This window comes from Sarcophilus harrisii, chromosome 2 (assembly GCF_902635505.1).
Source record: "Sarcophilus harrisii chromosome 2, mSarHar1.11, whole genome shotgun sequence".
NCBI lineage: Eukaryota > Metazoa > Chordata > Mammalia > Dasyuromorphia > Dasyuridae > Sarcophilus > Sarcophilus harrisii.
This window is the reverse complement of record NC_045427.1, coordinates 108,242,141-108,266,318: the sequence shown is the minus strand read 5'-3', so window position 1 is coordinate 108,266,318 and position 24,178 is coordinate 108,242,141. Positions and strand designations below refer to the sequence as shown.

General features: G+C 34.0%; 1 protein-coding gene across 4 annotated transcripts in view; it reads right to left on the bottom strand.

Annotated features, from left to right (window-relative positions):
- AFTPH (aftiphilin) overlaps nt 1-24,178 on the bottom strand; it is a 90,843-nt gene that overhangs the window by 50,744 nt on the left and 15,921 nt on the right. For 3 of the 4 annotated variants that reach the window (XM_031950568.1, XM_031950569.1, XM_012540174.3), the window contains exon 2: nt 7,344-9,283. In XM_031950568.1, coding sequence (XP_031806428.1) covers nt 7,344-9,251 — 1,908 coding nt within the window. In that variant the 5' untranslated portion in view covers nt 9,252-9,283. Of the gene's footprint in view, nt 1-7,343; nt 9,284-9,621; nt 9,723-24,178 lie in introns of those variants that run through there. The other variant, XM_023494908.2, reaches the window with a different exon arrangement.

Below are 24,178 nucleotides of genomic sequence, written 5' to 3'. Positions count from 1 at the left end.
TAACACTGGCTATGTGATTCTGTGCCAATCATTTTACTTCATAGTGCTTTAATTTGCTGAAAAGCTGCTGCCCTTGATTAGTAGAAAGAACTCCAGGATTTTCCTGTACTGATGAAATCTAATCTAGTCTTGATGCCTATACTTTGATGCTAACTTCAATACAAAAGTGGGCCTAAGGAAGAACACTCTGTTGGACACTATGGGCTTGTTACTACTTAGAAGCATCATATCTATATATATATATCACAACTACTTTTCTTTTAGAAAATAGTCAGAAGGTATTAAATGTAGCTGGCAAGTATTGTATAACATGAAAAAAAAAGAACTCACTATACCTTAACAGATAGGAAATCTAGCAATTATTTCAGTCTTAGTACACTCAGATTATTAACTGGTTAGAGTACAAGTCAAGGAAAATGTCAACTTTGAAAAAAAAAGATACAGAGAAGATAGCTTTATATGCATTTCCAATCAGTTAATCAAACTCTTATTTGATCTTAATTTAATCAAACTTTTACGTAAAAAGTTAGTAGTGAAGAGGTAATTTAAGGGGATAGAGAGGAAAAAGAGATGGATAAAAGCAATGATTTTCACTATTTTTCAATAATATTTTTATTTATTTTGAATAAAGTTGATGCAAAGTTTGATGCAAAAACTTCAACCTCCTGTCATGTGGAGAGGCACAGTAGCCAAGGGTTAATGCCACTTTAGTAGTATAAGCACCAAATACTGGAAAGCATCTGAGGAGAATCTGCAAAAACTTGGCATGGGATCTAGCTAAGTCAAATGACTATTTGAAGATGGAAAACAAGAGGAAGATACAAACAGACTTAAAATGGAACAGATCTGCCAACATTTTATTTTCTCATCAACACTGCTAGGGCAACAACATTATACACCTATCCCAGGACTTGATGTACCCTGTGAATGAAAGCCATTAACAGTTGTTACAAGGTAGAACAACAGGCTATGGCAAAATACATCCGAAAGAAATCCATCACAAAGACAAACTTTTTAATACTCTATTTTTAAGATTTTAAAAATTAATAAGCATTTATTTTTGCTATACCTCCCTCCTCACTAAAGAAAAAAAAATTCCCAAATTGGCTCTGTTCAAAAATGTGACATTGTATACTTGTCTTTTAAAATTTTTTTAAACTTCTTTCAAAAAATCTCATTTTACCTTTTTTAGTGAAAATCTACCTTCTTTCTCTTTCCCACTTTTCCTTTTTCCCTCCCCCAATTGAAAAAGAAAAAGAAAATCCTTGTAACAAATATGCATAGTTTAGCAAAACAAATTTCTGCATTGGTCATATCCATAAAATATATTAACAATATATACCCCCAGTCTATCATGGAGGTGACAATTTTAAAGGCAATCAGGAATAATTTTCAAGATATTAAAGAAGAAAAGAATAAACTGACTGGAGGAGAAAAAGGGTATCTTCATTTTCAATAACTCAACCTTTATAAAACATCAAAAGAATCACTAACCCTAGAAATTGGCTTTGAAAATGTAATGGAGTCTTCCTTCATCCTACATTCCAGATAGTAACAGGCAATAGATGTTGGATAGAAAAGGGGAGGAAATTTTGACTGCTTAATTTAAAGAAAGTATTCTTAATATCTTTTTTTTTCTATCATTCATCCTCTCCTCCTTGGTAGTTAGGTAAAACTAATGGATTTCTTCTCAGAATAATGTTTCTATTTGCAAAATATAAAATCTTACAAACCATACATTTATAGTGAAACACATCAAAATGCAAAAACAAAAAACCACAACCTCCCCCCCACAAATTTTCATATAGTTCATGGACTCCCTGAAATCCATCCCAAGAAATCTGTATACCCTAGGTTAAGAATTTCTGCTAAGATTTACTTATCTGGTTCAACTTACTATGTTGCTCTTTTCCTATGAAGAAACTGAACTTTTAAATTTTAAATTCTTTTTCAATCTAATGTATATTATATAACTCTCAAATAATTTACAATTTACTCAAATTTGTTATTAAATGAAATAAATTTAAGTCATGTATTAAATAGCTGATCAACTTACAAATGACCTAAATGAATTCCTAACTGAAAAAATACAACTTTTAAATATAGTTTCCTTAAAATATACATGGATAATGACGAACATTTGCAAAAAATAGAAGTCCAACTCTAAAATGTCCACAACATTAGTTAGGGGCAGAGGCAGGATTATTAGGCTCCAAGTCACCTCAGTCTTAGTCCAGTGGTCTTTCCACTTCACTAAACTTGGGAAAACCTTTATCTTCACAGGATCATAGATTTAGAACTGGAAGTGATCCTAGAGGCTATCCAATCTCATGCTGTCATTTTACAACCATCAACTTTCGTTTGTTTATAATGTCCTCCTCTTTCCCATATCTTTCTCTGCTGAATTTTTATTAAAATCCAACTAAAATGCCATCTCTTTTATGAAGAGCCCTCTCCCCAGTTCCTCATCCATATTTATAGTAATTCAGTTTATAATCATCTAGAGTAATAATGATTGTCAACTTTGGTTTCAGAACACTGTGTATTCAATTATCTCAAGTGCTGAAAATCACAAAAATTTCAACTTTTAGGGAGTCTCCTCAGAATCCCAGAGAAGTTCTTGCCACCAAGATGTGATTGTCTATGTAAAAATATCATTTTTCCCCCCAGGAGAAATGATTTTATGTGTTTCCAGTATCTCTGGTTGGGATTTGATTTTTACTACAGAATTTCAGTTACATTATAGTTTAATTGGCTTTTGTGGACTGGCTTAGGAACTTAACTGACATAATATTGTTTCCTTGAAAAAAATTCTTACTTCCTAAGAATTGACTTTCCAAACATGTATTTAGGACAGAAATTATTATGGATCTTCCTCGATATGCCACAACTTTTCTGCCTTAAAAGTTGAGATCAGGTGGTTAAAAATCAAGTTTAATGTTCAATACAATGCTTCTTACACTGCTGGAATTTAAAATGGAAATGTGTTGACTTAAGATCAAGATTTCACAGCTGAAAGTACAAGTTTACGTTTAATAGAGGACATGTGCCAAAGATTAATTAAATCACATCATTTTAAGCAGGAAGTTCACAAATAGCAATGCTTCTCCTTTCTATCTACTTTCATTTCGGCAAAAACAATTACTCTCCTTCAAATTAAGGTGAGGTTTTAAACATTAAATTGGAAACTCTTTGAGATAATGTAAATGTATTTTCAACAAATTTATCAAAATAGTAAAATATGTACTGAATATAGAATTATAACATAAGATAGCAAGGTGAAGGGCATTTTAAGTAAAACTCATCAGTCAAAAAAACAAATATAATAGAAGTTAACTTTTAAGTAATGTTAGCATCATTGTATTACACAGAAGCAAAAAAAGGAGGCAATTATTTCAGCACCTTACAACTAAATTCAAGTGACTCGTCACTGCCAATTCACTTGCACTTAGCAATTTAAAAAATTTTATACATATGTCAGAACAGAACAATCACAACAATGGAAGCCTGATTTTAAGAAAGTGTAGAATAATTAATGACAGCTTGAAAGGACAGTGAAGGATTGATAATAAGACAAATTAGCATGGATAGTGAAAAGTATGTAAATACATTCAATGACATATATATGTATATAAGTATACTGAAGTCCAACTAGAATAGGATAGAGATTTTGTCAAGGGGAATAAGCTAAAATAACTAAGATTGGAAAGGCAGGTGGGAAACATTGTGGAGGACTGTAAATGACAGAGAAGATCATGTTTTATCCTAAAGATAACGGGGGAGAGGGGGAAGACAGAGAGAGGGAAAGGAGGAGAGATTGAGAGAAGAAGACAAGAAGAGAGATGGTCAGATTTGTAGTTTAAGAGAAATTAAAGCTAAATATACTGACTTTGGAGTCATCTACACATAAATAATTCAACTCAGGGAACCTAAAGGGAGCACTAAAAGAGAATAAGTGGAAAAAGAAGAGAGCTGGACAAAGCTCCTTCACACTTAATAATCAGAAGGAAGAATATGATAATCCAACAAAGACAAAGAACCATATGAGTGTAGTGTTACAGAAAGTAAGGAGGAAAAGTTTAGGTTAGGGATGGAGTATAAGGGTATTAATGGTCAAGTGCCAAATGCTATAGAGAAGTCAAAATGGATTTGAACTTGGGAAGGGGGTGGGGGAGAGAGAGAGAGAGAAACCTTTTCTTAATGATTAAAAGTTTTCTAGTAATCTTGGGAGGAATAATTTTATTCTAGTGGCGGGGTTGGAAATTAGGCCACAAAAAATTGAAAGGCAAATGGGAGACTAGAAAATGGAGCTTTGTGTGGATATATAATTTTAGGATTTTGGCTCTGAACGAGAGAACAAATATAGGGTGAGAACATGAGGGATTTAGATTTTGGAGTTTTTTTTTTTGTTTGTTTTTTTTAAGGCTTGGGAACATCTGAGAATATTTGTATGTGACAGAGAAGAAGTCAATGGCTATGGAAAAGTTGAAGATGAGAGAAAAAAAGGGGATAATAGAAAGAAAAAACTCCCAAAGGAAACAAAAAGGAGTAAGATTGAGAGCATAAATGGAACATTTGAAAAGAAGTCTTACCTTTTCATCAGTAAATAGGGAAAAAATGGGAGAATGATGAAAAAGTAGGGTTTTGAGGTAAGGAATGAAGAATAGAAGCTTCAGATGGATGGTCTCATTTCTCAGTAAAACAGCATGTGAAATCCTCTGCTGAAAATAAGGGAAGGAGAAAGAGGTGGCATAGAAAAGCTAAAGAAAATGAACCCGATTTAGAACAGCTGTGGAAAATGTGATCAGCAAATTAAATAGGGAAAAAATAAACACTTTACCCAGTAGTGAGGGCCCAGATGATAAGAACATAACCAGCAGGAAACCCAGTTGGCAGTTATAAAACATTCTTCCACAATGGTATGGAGCATGGAGGTAGGAATGGAAAAGCAGTTCATTAGCACTAAGACAAGAGAGTGACAGATTCAAAGGTACCTACTAGTAATACATAAGTGAAATAGTTGATAATAGGTTCAAGACTGAAGGGACGATGCTCTGGGAGACTAGGGAGGAAAGAACAAAAAACCTGGAGGTCTCACTTGGCCAGGATGAGAAATAGGTACAAAAAGGTACACAGAAAACAGAAGGATAGGAGGTTATAGTTAGAGATATGTCACTGTTCTGGACAATGAAAGTGAAACAACTGTATGGCTGTGGTAGAATCAATATGTGGGGTCATGTGAAATTTGGGGACTGATGACCTCGGAGCTTAAAAGCGGACATCAATATAGATGTTAAAATTTGAAAGGGTGAGCTGGAAAGGAAGACTGACTTAGGTATTGAATTTCTCAGGAAGGGAAAACCTCCTGGAATTTGGCAGGCTGAGACAAGGAGTTTACTTAGTCAGTTTGATAAACAGGAGTGAATCTCTTAGTGAGGTTACTGAATGATGATACAAAAATACAATCTTGAATTGGAAGTGAGGAGCAAGGAATATTCCTACTTCATTGCTTGTTTTTGCAACCCTGGCTCTTATTAAAGTTCTTCAAACACAGTAAGAGCTTACTAAGTACTTGTTGACTGCCTCCTGCTCCTCCTGCCCAATATTTATGGGGTATCCAGTATCAGACAGGGTATCTAGGGTCAAACTTTTCTGGAAAGAGCTAGCTTAAGAAGGTGAAAAGAATGTAAACCTTTTATCCTTTATCTAGGATAAAAGGAAACTTGTTTATAAGAGGAAGGATTCCAGAAGGCACAAAGGCACTGAAGGGCAGAGGATGATATAGACCTGGAAGGGTATGTTTGAGGTGGGCAGGGATGAGTATATGGTGAATTTTCATTTCAGCATGGGGATAAATGGAATTCTAACTGGAAATCTGTTTATTCTAGAAAGGTGAATGATCAGGTGATAGGTGCAGGCACTATCTAGTGACCTGTTATGTCTAAGTTAGTCAGAATGAGCACTCACTGTTTCCCAGAATGCCAGTCTCACAGTTCTGAACCTCCATGCTTGAGGAAAAATTAGTTGGTGATCTTGTCCTTGGAGGCTGGGCTAAAGCTGTCCAACCTTCATTCCCCTTGCACCTGCTTTCTCCCATAAAATCCTCAATTTTGAGGAAAAGCCAACTGGTCAATTCTTTTATTCCCAGCTTTCTACTCCCTATTCCTCAGCCTTTTGTGGATGTCACCTCCCCTTTTTTAGAATTTAAGCTCCTTAAGGACAGAGACTGCCTTTCTTTTTGTTTGTATGTATATCCCTAATGCCTGTTCCACTGTAAGCACTTAAAAATGATTGTTGACTTCTATAGTCTCAAAAAATGGTGGGTTTCCACCCATTTTATGTTACACAGACACTTAGCTCCTATTCATAAGTCTTAGAAGCAAAGGCCCTCATAGTATCTTAGGTACAAGGAGCTTGGGACATAGGTGGCTTAAATATTTTTCAGAACAGTTTGTTCTCTGATCCCCTACGTGCTTAGGGGCTGAGCTCTGAGATGGCAGAAAACCTTTCAGAGCAAGCACTCTCTAGCCTCAGAGGATAAGTGGTTGAGGCCTGTGATGTCCTTAGGGAGGACCGGCATGGGATGATACTGTGTCTAAGTAAACAGACAGATACAAACAAACACACAAACACACACACACACACACGGAATAATATGTAGTAAAGAGGAAAAAGAGTCAGACCAAGCACAAGAAAACTTGAAGAAAATCTATTACTGGTTCTACTTTTCTCTGACTTGCTGAACAAGATCTTATAGTTTTAACTTCCATCCACTTTATCCCTGAAGAAAAACTTTTTTTTTTTTTAAAGGAGAAAGAAGAAGAGAGAAAGAAAAGAACAAAAGAAAAAATACTCTCTACTACTTTTCTGCTTCATCTAGGAAACTTTAAACAAACATTATTATTTATGGACTTCTGGATCTCACCAAACTTCAAAAACCTAATTTAAATGCTTAGTGGGTTTTGTTTTGTTTTTTTTTTAAGAGGTGAAGTTAAGAATTAGAGGTTTCAGTGTAATGACTGAGCTATCTCATATTAATACTTTTGGAAAGTTTTAAATGCATTTGTAAAGGAATAATCACCTAACATTATAAACTAAAATATAACAACATTTTCTGTAATCACAGAAATTCATTTTGTCATGTAAGAGAAAATCTTTAGATATAAGCTAGCACTTTCAATCTAAAAAGTATAGTGAAAAATATAATGATTCTATAAATCTATCAAGAGATATTTGTCAAAATAACATTTTTAACATATCCATTAAAAACATCTTTTGAACATCTGAACTGTTTCCAAAGCAATTCACATCCTAGAAAAAAAGGGGAAAATATAATAAATTACCTGAACTGAAGATGCTGATTCATGTGAATGGTCACTAACAGCTGCTCCTTGAGAAGTTGCCAGAGAGATCGTGTGAGTCTTTGGGGTCAATGGACTAACAATACTTTCACCTGTCCTATATGACTGGCAAGTCTCTTTTTTAAGTGGCGACTCCACAGACTGCTCATCTCCAAATGCTGCCCAAGAGCAACTTTCTTTCTGTTCATCCTCAAAGGCATTCCAATCCACAGCTTGGTTAGGACCAGCTGAACTAAAATCGGCAAAATCATCAGGGTCTTGAAAAACACTGCACTCATCTTGAATTTTTGGCCCCAAATCAAGATTCTCAAATTGACCATAACCACCATTCTTTATCTCTGAAAGAGGTTCAATTCCTGACACAGAAGACTTTCTTGTTACTTCATATCCTTCAGGTACAATATCAGAAGTCTGTTTCAGTTCTAATTGAGAACATGTTATTTCCTCTTGGCAAATAGCAGCATCTGTATCCCCAAAATCACCAAAGTCATCACCCGGTTCACTAAAATGTAGAAACTGTTCTGAGGATTCTTCAAAAGTTATGTCACTCATTGAATCTTGAGTACCACTAATGAAAGGTGGAGTTGCACCACTGACTGTGCCAAAGTCACCAAAGTCATCTTCATTTATATCGCTACAAGATACAAAATCATTACTACTATCCCCATTTTTCAAATCTGTAGAATTATCCAAAACATTTTCTTCTGTCAGATTTATGCTGGTGCTTTGGATGTTTGTAAATTTAACAGTTTCTTCTTTGGGACGATAACTAATGTTGTCATTGGTTTCAGAAGTTTTAATACTGTCCATACACAGGGCTGCATGTTTAAACGTTAAGAAATCAAGTTTCTCAACAGTTTCACACTGTTCTCTCCTACTAAGTATTTCTGTGTTATCAGTTGTGTCTATTGAATTCAGGGCTGATTGTGCGCTTGTATTTGATTCAATTTGTTCCAGTGTTGAAGGGTCATATTTTTCATTACTTGCTACACTGATTTCTGAAATGCAAACCTGATTCTCTTGACCAAGAGTCTTTTCTTCATTTTCACGGCTTCTATCCAAAGAAGCTTGTTTTGCAGAACTTTCTTCATGGATCCTGTTTATTTTATTGTTTTCCTGAATAGTTAGTGCTTCTCTGACATTTAAAACTTCACATCTTGTTTCTTCCAGTTGTATCTTTTCCTTTTTGGAAAATGTGGCAAAATCTGCAAATTCCTCAGCAGGGCTAGATGTAGAGTCTAAATGAAGTTCAGTGCTGTGACTCTTTATTCTCTTTGAGTCAAGAATGTCTAAATCTTCCTTTCCCTGAGGATTTACAGTGTCCAGTGCTGCAAACCCATTTGTTAGAATCTCTATACATGTGGGTTTCTCACCATTACAGCTATCTATTTGCTTGTCATGACTAACTACTTTCATATCAATTCTAAAGCTGTCAGAAGAGAAACTTTCAGATGTTCCAACATTCTCTTTCTGCCCTACTACTGAATTAAAATCTCCAGGACTTCCTATACTGTCAATTAAAGCATCTGAAGTTCTGGACTGAATTATTTCTTTGCTGGTGGTAGAAGGTAAAATATCAGATTGTTCTTTCATAAGACTAGGAAGTTCAGCAATGCTGTCTTTATCATTACCATTTTTAATGGGCTTAAAGCTTGTAAAGTTATCTACATTTTCTGAGAAACCATGAATAGGCATAAAATGATTTGAAGGTATAAATTCTTCCTTAGAATTAGTAAACTCTGGTGCATCAAAATCAACAAATCCTATACCAGATGGGCTCACTTCAGAAAACCCACCAAATTCTCCAAATTCATCCTCATCATCATCATCAGCTCCATTGTCTAATGGTGGTGGAGATGAAGAGTACATTCGAATGATATCTGGTTCCATTGTTCAGCTGCTTTTAGAAGATTAATTTATACCTGCCCAAAAAGAGGAAGAAAAAAAAAAGTAATTTTTTTGTTCTAATTATGTTTTAAAATTCTCAAAATTTTAAAAGGTGAAGCAAGATTATGTGGAGATTTTTTTTTTTTTGGCTTTCTTTTAAGGATTAACTATTTTTAAAAAGCTGCATCACAATAGACAGGAAAGAGTTCTAAGTTTTAGGATTTTGGATGGAAGTGTTTAATTACTATGTTAAAAATGGAAGGATTTCATTAAAATATTATGCATATTTATATAATTAAAAATTTTATAATATATCAGTAAAAAAATTTTGGCTATGGTTCTAAAACGCAATCAATGACGAAAATATCAATACCTTTAATAAATAGCCTCAGATTTATAGCCTTATATGAATCACAGAAAAAGAAAAGTCATTGACATTCCTTAATACTTCTGGTACAGGGACACTAGTTGACACTAGGAATGAAAGAGGAAGAATATAAATTATCAAGATAGTGGGAATAAATTAATTACTTAAATTTTATTTCAACCATCTACTTATTTTTAAAAATTATGACATACCTAGTGCTTCTACTTGTCCTTTAAAACCTAACTGTAACTTTCTTATTGAAGAAAAAAAAAAAGTAGCTTAATTCTGCAAAATCTTAAATGACAAAATGATGCATATTTCTTGGCATATCCCTTCAGTTACACTTAAAGCTTTTTTCTAAAATGTCTCAAACCCAATTATATTAATACTTACTACAGAATAACATAAAATTTTAAAAAATTATGAAATGTACTTGATTGTGTATGAAGTTTCAATCTTGTGTATTAATGCCAAATAAAAAAACATAATATGAACTACAAAAATTATTTTTTAAAAACTAAAAAAATTATTAATGAAAATTACATAGGCTTTTTAATAGCAATTCTTCACAGTAGAGAAAATTTAATCTTTAAACTTGAAAAATGCTAAATGCTGATTTCTAAGGTTTTTGAGATATCTAAAACAACAACAACAAAACAAACAAACAACATGGCAAATACAAAATACCAGATGTAGATTCAAATTCCTCATGCCATACACTACTAATATTTTACAATTCCTCCTCCCTCTACTTATAAAGAAGTAAAGAAATTTGTGATTCAAAAATATGCCAGTCAACTTGAACTCAAGAGAATAGTTTGGGATAGTCAGAACAGCTCTATCTTCAACCTACACAAAAAGCATTAGAAGTAAAAAAAAAAAAAAAAAAAAAAAAATGAGTTCAGCATATCCTATCATGTATATCTCCAAAGAAACAGGGAATATTAAGACAATCCAACTAACACAAATTTTCATTTTAAATCTACACTACCAATTAAAAAAACAAAAACAAATAAAAGTAAAAACTGGGCACCTGGGGGCGAGGGGGGAAGTGAGTGTGGTTCTTAAGTCTTACAAAATTCCTAGTACCTTATCTAGGAGATGCTTTTAAGGTGATACAAGTTTTTAAAACTGGGGAGAAAAAAAGGATCAGAGAATTATTTTAGTCATTTTATGTGTAAAAAAATTTCTTACCAATGCTTATTATTTTATTTGCAAAGTATTTTGTTACTTTGTTACTAATACCATTTTAGATAACATGATTAGGTGTTCCTCTGACAACTCTGTAAGTGCAGGACAAGGAGTCATGAAGATGTGGATTTAAATACCAGTTCATTTAGCCTTTATCTCATCTATAAAATATGATTAATAACACCTACCTTAAGTGTTGAGAGAATCAAATGAAAATTATGTAAGGTGATATATTAATTGGACCCCTATTTTATTCCAAACAATATTAATCAGTATGATATGATTCCATAGGAGTAATGATTATAAGTTCTGTATATTCACAGCTCCAGAGCTGTGAACTGTGGATTATAAATTCACTTGCTTAACCACAGGAAGGTAACTAGAAGACCTCCACTCTTGTTTTTACGTTTTATGGTAACCAAACCCAGCTTAAGGAGGCGATTCAAATGGAAAGTCCCCTATTTTTTGTTTCCCCTCTGTCCCATGTCATCTATTGTCCCACATGGGGAGATAACCATGAGCACCTGACCCTGGTTAAGTCACCATGGGAATATACCTCAATTTCCTTATTTCTCCTTCCTACCTCCAGGAAAGATAATGAAGACCTTTTTCACTAAGTCAATTAAAATAATTAAGTAGGTATCCCTCATTTGCTTTCTCCATTACCACATACTTTTCTCTATATCAATCCTCTAATTCTTTCTTCTAGGCTCCAAGGAAGAGACTCCTTTCTCTTAAAACTAAACCATTAACTATGTTCAAGAATACAATTCTTTTTGGTTCCTGCAGGATCTTGCTCCAATCATTATCTTCTTCAAACTTTCTAAGTGTGTTTGGCTCCTCTTCCCCCATTTAAACAATATATCTTCATTATCTAACCTGGAGGTAGGAAGGAGAAAGAGAAAACACCTTGGCTTGGCATTATTGTTCAATATAACAATAATCCTATTTCTTTCCTTTAGATGCTACTTTTCATATAAGTTGTCTCTATTCTCCTTCATCTCCAAATCTCCATTTACTTTCAGTCTGGCTTTGTTTCCAATGTACTCACACACTTTTCTGAAAATCACCACTGACGGAATTATAGGATCTTTTCCTACACCCCATCTCCCCCTGTTCCTTATTAAGTGTCTTCCTTGTATTCTTCCTGGTTTTAACTATCCTCTTCATGCAAATGACATTCAAGTTGATATTCTAGTTCTATTCTCAACTAAGACCTAGTTATTTATTTTCAAATAGAAAACTCCATCAGACTTCTTCAGTTCATATCAAACTCAATAGATATGGGGTAAAACTTCTCACCTTCCCAAAACTACCTTCCTCTTAATGCATCCTTGTTTCTACCAATAACATCATTTTATCATTTAACCAGGCTCACAATCACAAAGTCAACCTCTGATTTATCTCATTCTGTCTCTACCATTCAGTCTTTATTAATTTCATTTTTTTTTCCTTCAAACAATCTGTCCCTTTCTACCTTTGACTTTAATCATCAGGTCATTGACTTAATTAAGGAATCTTCTAGGTCGTATCATTGATCCTTCCCCTCTACAATTTATCCTGCCAATCAATAGCAGTAAAATTTTTTAGCATCATTTTCATCATGGCAGTACACTGATCAGTTTTCAGTAACTTCCAATTTCTTGCAATATCAAGTCTAAATTTCTCTATGTAGTTTTAACATTCTCCACACTATAATCCACATTTACTTCTCTCTAGGATAAGCCTTTCACTCTGATAAATTGTCATACTCATCCTTATGAAACTCATGGCTTCAATCACCTTACCCTTTCACCTGGTTCTTTCCCTCTTTCTTCTCTTTATCTAGTTAGATGGTAATCATCCTTCAAATCTAGTTCAAGATCCATTTCATTCATGAAACATTTTGTCTTGTCTACTCACAGATCTGTTCAGAACTTCTGCAGGACTTAGAAGTCCTTAGGAGTCAATTTAGCACTGAACATGTTTTTCTGGTTTATAAAGCAATTGTGAATATGAATATATAATTCATCACCAGGAACAGTGCAAAGAAAAGAAATTATTTCAGTTTTACTCAGACTAGTGGTAATGGTGACAAGCATTAAAGTGTTAAATTTAGCTAGACAAGATCCTTATCCAGAAGACACTCAAGAATTTTATAAAGATGGTCTTCACCTCAGGTCCACGAATTTAAAAACAAAAAAACCATTTTGCTAGCTATATTTCAACATACTGTTATCCTTTCCATATCACAACTTTTTCCATTGGTTTTGATATATTGCAAGTTGGCATAAGACATTAAATGGGAATTTTTTCAGACTTTTGCGGAAGCCACAGATGACCCACAGAAAGTTTAAAAACTCAGAAATGCTAAGATATGTGCGGTACTATATAATACCAACATATTTTAATTTTTTAGAACTATAGTAATTCAGATTTTTTTTCAGGTAGCAAGGGAGGGCCAAAAAATTTTACATAGAGTTTTTAGATCATGCAGGTATTGTGTGCCCTAAACTCCATAATGTGAAGTTACAATTATAATTGGTTTTCTTTGTAATTCTACATATTTTCTATTATACCTTTAAAAGTGATTCTGAGAGAAAGGCCTGGAGAGACTTACACGAACTGATGCTGAGTGAAACAAGAAGGGCCAGGAGATCATCATATATTTCAACAACAATACTATATGATGATTAATTCTGATAGACCTGGCCATTTTCAGCAATGAGATGAACCAAATCAGTTCCAATGGAGCAGTAATGAACTGAACCAGCTACACCCAGCGAAAGAAAGAACTCTGGGAGATGACTAAGAACCAGTACATCGAATTCCCAATCCCTATATTTTTGCCTGCCGGCATTTTGGATTTCCTAAACAGGCTAATTGTACAATATTTCAGAGTCCGATTCTTTTTGTACAGCAAAATAATGGTTTGGTCATGTATACTTATTTTGTATTTAATTTATACTTTAATATATTTAACATTTACTGGTCATCCTGCCATCTAGGGGAGGGGGTGGGGGGAAGGAGGGGAAAAATTGGAACAAAAAGTTTGGCAATTGTCAATGCTGTAAAATTACCAATGCATATACTTGTAAATAAAAAGTTAAAAAAAAAAAAAAAAAAGATTAATCTAAAAAAAAAAAAAAATGATTCTGAGAAAAGGTGTTTGGGACCAAGAAAAGTAGTTCAGAATTTCTAGTCTAGTCAATATCAGCCTTGGTAACACCTCTCTTACTTTTTTATGTGAGCCATAGGAATACTTTCTGTCTGTCAGGTAGATTCAGACTTGGCTCTTGAGAAAGACAGTCATTTCCCCTTTTTTAGTCACTGCTGCTAATTAGTGCAATTAGACCAAACCTATATAATCTTTTCCACCTCGAGCCAACTGTTTTATTTTTATTTATTTATTTATTTTTTATTATAGTAACTTTTTATTGACAGTATCCATGCCAGGGTAATTTTTTTTTTTTAAACAACATTATCCTTTGCACTCACTTCTGTTCCGATTTTTCCCTCCCACCCTCCACCCCCCTCCCCTAGATGGCAAGCAGTCCTATATATGTTGAATATGTCCTAGTGTATCCTAGATACAATGTATGTGTGCAGATCCAAACAGTTTTCTTGTTGTACAGGAAGAATTGGATTCAGAAGGTAGAAATAACCCGGGAAGAAAAATAAAATGCAAACAGTTTACATTCATTTCCCAGTGTTTTTTTTTCTTCTTCTTCTGTCCATCATTGATCAACTGAAACTGAATTAGGTCTCTTTGTCAAAGAAATCCACTTCCATCAGATTACATCTTCATACAGTATCGCTGTTGACGTATATAATGATCTCTTGGTTCTGCTCATTTCATTTAGCATCAGTTCATGTAATTCTCTCCAAGCTTCTCTGTATTCATCTTGCTGGTCATTTCTTACAGAACAATAATATTCCATAACATTCATATACCACAATTTACCCAACCATTCTCCAATTGATGGGCATCCACTCAGTTTCCAGCTTCTAGCCACTACAAACAGGGCTGCCACAAACATTTTGAGCCAACTGTTTTAGAAAAGATCTTGTCTCCAAAGGATATTATTAATTTAGGTTATTATTGTATAACTGAATGTGTATATAGAAATTCTTAATCCGACCATAAACGAGCACTCTGAAGCACCTTTAATATGCCAGAACTGGAGACTAAAATGCAAAAGCAAGACAAGTTTCTGACCACAAAGAGTTTATACCATCTGCCCCCAACTCTATGTGTATATATTAAAGCTGAACTTCAAATTATACAACACGAAGTGAAGAGCAAAGAGGCAGTTCCTCGTTTCTTGTTCTACATAAGATACTCCTGTACTGCTCTCTTAACTTACTCTATCATCAGGAGAAGCACAAGACAGTGTGCTACATTGAGAGAATGCTAGATTGGAAATTGGAGGACTTGGGTTCCAATTTTGATTCTGCTATAGGTTATTTCCATTGTTTTGGACAAATAATCTATTCTCTCCAGATAAATTTTTTCATCTGTCAAATTGAGGGGCAAGGACGAAATGACCTCCAAAAGGTTTTTAAAATTCTGAATCTTTGGTTTTGTGGTCTGGTACTTGTGTGTGATATATTATTATTAACAATGGATCATGCCACTTGAAAATTATTTTTCAGAAGAAAAACTCTTAGAAGGATTTTAAATGTATTAGCTATATTATACATAATAAAATTATTGTACTTCTTTAGTAATAAAAGGAAAATCTCTTGCAATATGCAACATATTTTTTACATAACTTATAGTTGAACAAAAACCTCACAACTGTTTTAAAAAAAAAATCTGCTGATACAGAAATGTTTAAATGACTATCAAAAAATTTAAGGAAATATTTTAAAAACAGAAAATTAGTTCCCTCATAAGATTATATCAAATAATCCCTAGCTATAATACACATTCAAAATTATAATCTACTTTATTCTTTTGAAAATAATTTTTGTTATCTTTTTCTGTCAACCATCATAATTTCCACCAGTATCTCTCCCTCTTTCAAAGAACCATCCTATACTACAAATATTTATAAACCCAAAGAGGGAATCAGCACATCTTTTTAATATATCAAAAAAACTTGAAAATATATGCAATGTATATTCGTGAACCTTTTACCTCTGCGAAATAGGATGGCGTTATCTTCTCGTATCTTTTCTTTCAAGTCATGGTTTTTCTTCATAATTTTGCAATATTCAGTTTTTAAACTATTCTTTCACTTTTTATTGTACTACTCATTAGTAATTTCCTCTCTCTGCTTACTTCACTCTTCATCAATTCATATAGACCTTCCCATATTTTCTGGATGTATCACATTCTTCATTTCTTATAGCACAATAACACTGTGCTATATTCATATACCACAATTTATTTAGCCATTCCCCAGTTCTTTCCCAACACAAAAAAATGTTGCTATATTTTGATGTTTATTGGGACTTTCTTCCTATACATGACCTCCTATACATTGGGGTATAAATATAGTTAACAGAATTTTTTTTTTAATCAAAGGTATGGACATTTTAGTTTCTCTATATGTAGAACTCTAAATTGCTTTCAAAATGGTTGCACTGCCACTACAGATCTCTGATTGGCTAAGATGACAGGAAAAGATGATTACTTTTGGAGGGGATGAGGAAAAACTAATACATTGCTGGTGGAGTTATGAATTGATCTGACCACTCAAGAGAAATTTGGAAATATGTCCAAGGGGCTATCAAACTGTGCATACCCTTTGATCCCGCAGTGTCTCTACTGGGCCTGTATCCCAAAGAGCATAAAAAAGGGAAAAGGATCCACACATGCAAAAATGTTTGTAGTAGCTCTTTTTGTAATGGCAAGGAACTGGAAAATGAGTGGATGCCCATCAGTTGGAGAATGGCTGAGTAAATTAAGGTATAGGAATGTTATGGAATATTACTGTTCTATAAGAAACGATCAGCAGGAAGATTTCAGAGAGACCTGCAAAGACTTATATGAACTTATGCTAAGTAAAGTGAGTAGAGCTAGAACATTGTATACTGCAATAGCAAAATTATACAATGATCAATTCTAATGGATGTAGCTCTTTTCAAGAGCAAAGTGATTCAGGCTAGTTCCAATGGTTTTGTGATGAAGAGAGCCATTTTCACGCAGAGAGAGAAATGTGGATCACAACATAATATTTTCACTTTTGTTGTTATTTGCTTGCATTTTGTTTTCTTTCTCCTTTTTGATCTGATTTTTCTTGTGTAGCATGATAACTGCAGAAATATGTATAGAAGAATTGCACATATTTAACGTACTGAATCACTTGCCATCTACAGCGGGGGCGGGAAGGGAAAAATTTGGAACACAAGGTTTTACAAGAATGAAATGTTGAAAATTATCTATACATGTTTTGAAAACAAAAAGCTTGAATTTAAAAAATTGGTTGTACTGATTCATAACACCATCAAACAATATAATTCCCACAATTCCTCTAACATTGATTAGTCCTATATTTTGTGATCTTTGCCAATTTCAAACTAAGAGATGAAATCAATAATAAATAAATATAAATAATAATAATAAATAAATATAAATCAAAATAACCCAATTTCTTTCAAATGGCTGTTAATAGTTGGCAATTTTTCTTCTAAGAACTGCCTCTTCATCTCCTCTGACCATCTATCTACTGGGAGATTTTTGGTTTTATATATTTATCAATTGTTTTTTAAAGATTTTCCCCCTACTACACGTATTTCATTTGTTATCCCAAGTAGATTAATTTTATTTGTGCAGTAGCTTTTCAGTCTCATGTAATCAAATTTGTCTATTTTATTTTTTTGTTAATTATCTCTTATCTCTTATTTGGTTAAGAATATGTCTCTTACCCATAGTTGTGAAAAGTGTATTATCTCTTTCTATTTATTTTTATTTTTGTAATATAATCTTTGATACTAAGTTCATATATCCATTTAGAAGGTATTGTGGAATATGGTATTAGGTGGCAGTCTAATTTCTTCCAGACTATTTTCTATTTTCCCAGCAGTTTTTATCAAATAGGGAGCTCTTTCCTAAGTAATTTACTTTTTCTCATTTATCAAACACTAGGTTATTAAGTTTCAACATTTCTGAATTCCCCTTATCTAGTTTGTTCCATTCATCAATCTATTTTTTAACCAACAGCATATGGTTTTAACTTTATTTCATCAGTTTGAGTTCCAGAAGTACTATTCCCCTTTTGTTCCCACCTCTTTTCATTTTTCCTTTTGATAATCTAGATCTTTTGGAAGGGATGAGGGGATCTTTTATTTTTCCAAATGGATTTTCTAATTATTTTATCAAGTTCTGTAGAGCCCAGCTTCTTAAACTTCTAAACCCCACATGGATTCTCATAACTGAATGTGGAAGTCACTCAGTACATGTTTGATTTGAATACCTATTTTATATAATTTATACATGGGGTTATATAAAAATTTCTCAGGCAACAAAGAGCCATAAGTGGGAAAAAAAATTAAGTAGAGGACCCCTTTGATAATTTAACTGACAGAACCTTAAAACAATAATCTAAATTATCATTTTTATTATACTGACACAGGTCAGCTGTTAGCACTGAATATTCTCACAAAGTATTTTGAGTGCTCTTATAGGCTGATTCAAAGATATCTTATGTATTTTGTAGTTATTTAGATTGAGATTTCCCTTTCTATTATTGCCTTTTTAATTTTACTATTATTACATTAAAATGCAGTTGATTTAACAACTAAGTTAAAGCTATTATTTCAATGAGTGTTTTCTTTAATTCCCTAAGATTTTTAAAGTAAGCTATCATATCAAATATGGATAGTTTTATCTCCTTTTAAACTATCTTTATCCCTTAAAGGCTGGGACCTGGTAAAGTAGATAGAGTACCAGGCCTGGAGTCAGGAAAACTCATTAACTGTGTGACTCTAGGCAAGTCACTTAATCCTGTTTGCTCCAATTTCCTCAATCTGTAAAATAAGCTGGAGAAGCAAATGGCAAACCATTTGAGTATTTTTGCCAAAAAAATCCCAAATAGGGTCATGAAAAATCAGACAACACTGAAAAACAACCGAAAAATACTGAACAACAATGCCTTTAATTCCCTTCCATTTGCTATTGCTAAAATTTTTGGAACTGTATCAAACAAGAGTGGACATCACTGCTTTACTGCCACATTTATCATAAAAGGTTCTAGTTATGCCTATTTTACATGACCCTTGATTTTGGTTTCAGATATTTTTAATGATATTTTTAAAAGGTCCCTTTATGCCTATATTTTGTAGATTTTTGAGGATAAATGAGTACTGTATTTGTTCAAAGCCTTTTTCCTCGAGACTTATTGAGGTCGTCAAATGGTTTTGAATGTTTTTTGTTTGTATGTGATTAATTATGCTGACTTTCCCTGATAGTAAAACATCCTTGCTCCTTGGTATAAATCCAAATTGGTTATAATGAATGATTCCTTGGTGAAATGCTTTGGTCTGACAGGATTTCATTTAAAATTTTTAAATCTCGACTACTACCTATGTGAGCCTGGACAAGTTACTTCATCCCTGTTTTGCTTAGTTTATTCAACTTATATAAAACAGGGATAATGCTAACACTTACTTCCCAGGATGGTTATGAGAATTAAAAGAGATAATAATTGTGAAATATTTAGCATAGTATCTGGCACATAGTAGCTGTTATACAAACAAGTATTCCCCCCTTCCTTGACTCTTATTCTCTGTATTTTCTCTCTCTCTTTTTTTTTTTTTATGAACTTAAATAATTTATCAAACACCAACACTTCAACATCCAAAAGAACAGAAAAGAGGATTAAATATAAAATCATAATTTTTTTTTTGCATCATTAAGTCCCCATCTACCAATTCCCTCCTCACTGCCATTTCCTGAAAAACTATGGATCTACGCTCCTGTTTGTAATGGGCTGAGGTTTGAGCTGATGCACTGAGGTCCCAAGTACATGAGGCTAGATAGTAATTGGGCTATACTCTATTAATATACATGATTGGATTAAGAATGGTCCCTGCCCACTCTCCTTGCAAGTCCTGATGTGTTGTATAGGAAATGACGATTTTGGTGGGTGGAGGCAGAGAGGGAAGAAGACAAGCTGGGAGAGATTGGGCTGAGTTCGAGACTCCGAGCTGCTGGTTGTGTGGCTGCTGGTCGAGCTAGCTTCTTGACTCAGCTGCACACATTGCTATCGCCGATTCTCTTCCACCTCCGATCCTTCTTCACTGAGAATAAAGACTGACGATTTTCCCCTAACCTGAATTCCTGTCTCGTGCTGATCTTAAAATATACGATCTTAACACTGTTCAACATCTTCAAATGGGATGTCCCATAAGCATTTAAAACAACACCCTTCCAAATACCATCCCTGTGGTAGGCACCACTATTGCTCTGGAAAATTGGAAATGGAAACTTCAAGTCAGTCTCTCTTATGTCCGAATCAGTTTCCCAGTTTTATTGATTCAATTTCTACAATATAGCATGTATCCTAAGTTGTCTCTTCTCTAAAATAGCCACTACCCAGGTCAGATTCTAATCATCTTTCATCTGGACTACTACTACTGTAACATACTAATGGGTTTTCCTGCTTCCCCTCTCTTTCTTCTTCAATCTGTCTGCTATGAAGCTGCCAAATTGGTATTTCTAAAGCTATCACAAAACTGGATATGGGAAAATGTCTCAAATTTTTAAAAAGGGGTGGGGTTGCAAAAAAATAGACCACAGAGACCAACTTCTGGGAAAATTCTACAAAGTATCACTAAAGAGATGGTTGCTGAATATCAAGAAAGATAAGTGTTGATTACAAACAGCTAGCAGAGTTTCATCAAGAACCCATCTTGGCTAAAAATCAAACTCCTTTTTTATTTTAACGGGATTACTAACTAGTAGGTAAGGGGAAATGCTATGGATGGATTGTAAGTGGAATTTAGAAAAGCTTCTGATAAAAGATATCATGCTATTATTGTGGATAAGATGGAGAGATTCACAACTGGATGAATGGCTAGACTCCAAAATAAGGTGTTCATAGTTCAATATAAACATAGAATGATGTCTTCAGTGAGGCTCTCAAGGGAATCTTCATTTGTCCTGTTGCTATTTTTATCAATGACTTGAATAAAGGCACACTTGTTTGCATTTGACACAAAGCTAGTAGAGATAACTAAGTAGAGTACTGGACAGGATTTATTGAGATAAATTTAATAAGCAAGATAAATGTAAAGTCTTGCACTTGGATACCAAAAAATCAAATTCATTCACAATTACAAGATGGAGTGGGAAGCATGGCTGGGGACATCAGTTGTCCTGAAAGACTTTAGGAGAATACAAGTTCAATGTAAATCACCAGTGTGATGTGGAAGCCAAAACAAAAACAAAAACAAAAACATTGATTCTTTACTAGGCTGTATTAAAGAAAGACATAGCAACCAAGAAAAAAAGTAAACAATAGTTCCACTGTATCATGTCCATTAGATCTCACCTGGTGTTTTTTTAGTTCTAGGTACCACTAATAAACTAGAGAGAAAATGAGTACAAAAGATGGTAAAGGACCTTGAGTTCATATCACAGAAGGATTTGGTTAAAGCAAACAGGGATATTTGGTCCCAGAGGCCAGAACCAGAAACAGTGAGTAGAAGTCACAGAGAGCCAACAACAATGTGACTTGTTAAAAAAGCAGAATAGACTGGTAATTTACCACCAAAAGTGGTAAATTCTCCTTCCTTGGAGGTCTTCAAGGATAAGCTACACTAACTGCTTGATGAGCACACTAGAAGGTTTCTTTTGGTGCTTGGGTTTAACTTAAATTGGGCACTGAGGTTCCTTCTCTCAAAATTTATGATTATGTAAAAACAAATTTTTAATTATCGTCCTCCTGACCCCAAGAAGCTCCAGTGACTTCTCTTGGCTCTATAATTAAAATATAAATTCCCCAGTCTGGCATTTAAAGGCTTTTTACAATCTTGCTTCAACTTACCTTTTTGCCTCATTACTTGTTAATGCTTCTTCATGTACATGTACACACACAGCACACACACACACACTCTTCCAAACAGTATTCCAAATAGATCCAGAAAACACACCAGAATTAATCTGGATGGTGAAATCCAAACAAGATCACAATGACTTACTTTTCCAGCCCAGATCAATGTGGAGAGACAAAAAAGGCTGTGGGCACTGGGAATGGTAATTTGCTAAGAGAACTATTTGTAGAACATTCCGGCACAGGAGACTGTTGACCAAAACAAGAAGTTTAAGACCTTTATATCAGGATGTTTGTAGACTCATAATAGAGCATTTCAATGAAGATAGGTACCCACTATCCAATTCCAGGGCAAAGATACATAGCATAGTGATGAAAGTTCTTATTTTCAGGGGTGGGATTCCTAAGTGGGGAGGCCCTGGAAAGTGAATTGAGAAAGAAGCAAGTTCAGAAGTGAGCATTAGCAGCAAGCAAGTGGATCTTAAATCTACAAAGGAATAACAATGGCAAGAATTTCTAATCCAAGAGAAACCCATACTTCTGTCACTGAAATAGCAGAGTTTCCTATCTGAATCCAGCAACATTCTATTATTTCCAAGAACCAAACCCAGGTCAGAAAATCACATAGCTTATACCAAGGAGGCAGCAATAAAACTTTACTCTAGATCAGACCATCGTGGGAATACTGAAAGCTTGCAGATTCCTAGCTTAAGTGTACCCTGATAATCATTATAACCCTCTAATTCTTTAAAAAGTAGCAACAAATCAGCCCAGTTATCTCCAGAGAGGCACAATGCCCGGCCCTAACAGCAAAGCCGAAGTCAAAGGGGAGAGGGAGGAGGAAGAGGAGGAGGAGAAAGAAGAATTTCACTTCAAAGCTTATTATAGTGACAGGGATGTTTAAGGCAAGCACAGGAAAATTCCAAAATATCTACAAGCAAAGCCTCAAATAAAAATACTGTATATGTACAAATTCAACAAGAATTCCTGGAAGAAATGAAGCAATAATATATATTTTTTAAAGTTAAAAATACTTGTCAATGAAATGAGAGTTCTAGAGGGGGAAAATTGGAAAAGAAATGAATTATAGAAGCAATTATTGGAAAGGTAACTTAACAGTTTGACACAAAAGATACAAAACCTTGACTAATCAACAAACTCCTGGAAAAATAGAATGGACCAAATAAAGTCAGTGACTCCACTTGACAACAAGAAATAATAAAACAAAGTCAAAAGCAAAAACAACTCATCTAGAAAACAAATTGAGAAAAATATTTAAGAATTGACTACTTAAATGCCATGACCAAAACAATAACTTCATATTTCATAAAATCTTAAAAGAAAACTGCCTGGATCTCTAAGAACCAGAGGGCAGAGTAGAAATAGAAAGAATCTGTGGTAACCTTTCAAAAGAATATCCAAAATGAAAACTCCCAAGTACATTTATAGCCAAACCCATAGCTTCCAGGTTAAAATACAAAATCAAACAACAAGATCAGATATGATTCTTAAAAATAAAAAGAGGAATTTTAATGAAATAGAGGATTTCCAAGCACTGCTGATATAAAATCCAGAGCCAGGTAGAAATAGTGAAGTCCAAACACAGGAGTTCAAAGAAACATTAAAAACAAAAACAAACAAACAAAAAAAGATTAAAGAACAAAACATAAACTGCTTACATTTTAAGATGAAGAATTGATACAGGTATTTCCACTGAACCCTTTCATTAGGGGACACAAGAGTGACTAATTAAAGAATTATTCTGTTATATCCTGATAATTTTTTAAGTATCTTAATATACCCTTTGACCCAGCAGTGTCTCTACTGGATCTGTACCCTAAAGAGGTCATTAAAAAAGGGAAAGGATCCACATGTGCAAAAATATTTATAGAAGCCCTTTTTGTAGTGGCAAGGAACTGGAAAATGAATGGATGCTCATCAGTTGGGGAATGGCTAAATAGAATTTATGAATATAATAGAATATTAGTGTTCTATAAGAAATGATCAGCATGATGATTTCAGAAGGCTTGTAGAGACATGAATTGATACTAAGTGAAGTGAGTAGAGCCTAGAACATAGTACATGGCAACAATAAGATTATATGATGATCAATTCAGATGGATGTAGCTCTTTTCAACAATGAGATGATTCAGATTAATTCCAATAGTCATGTGATGGAAAGAGCCATCTGCATCCAGAGAAAGGGCAGTAGGAACTGAGTATTTTTCACTTTTGTTGTTTGCTTGCTTTGTTTTCTTTCTCAATTTTTTCCTTTTTTGATCTGATTTTTCTTGTGTTGCATTGCTAACTGTAGAAATATGTATAGAAGAACTGCACATGTTTAACATATATTGGATTACTTGCCATCTAAGGGAGGAAGTAGGGGGAAG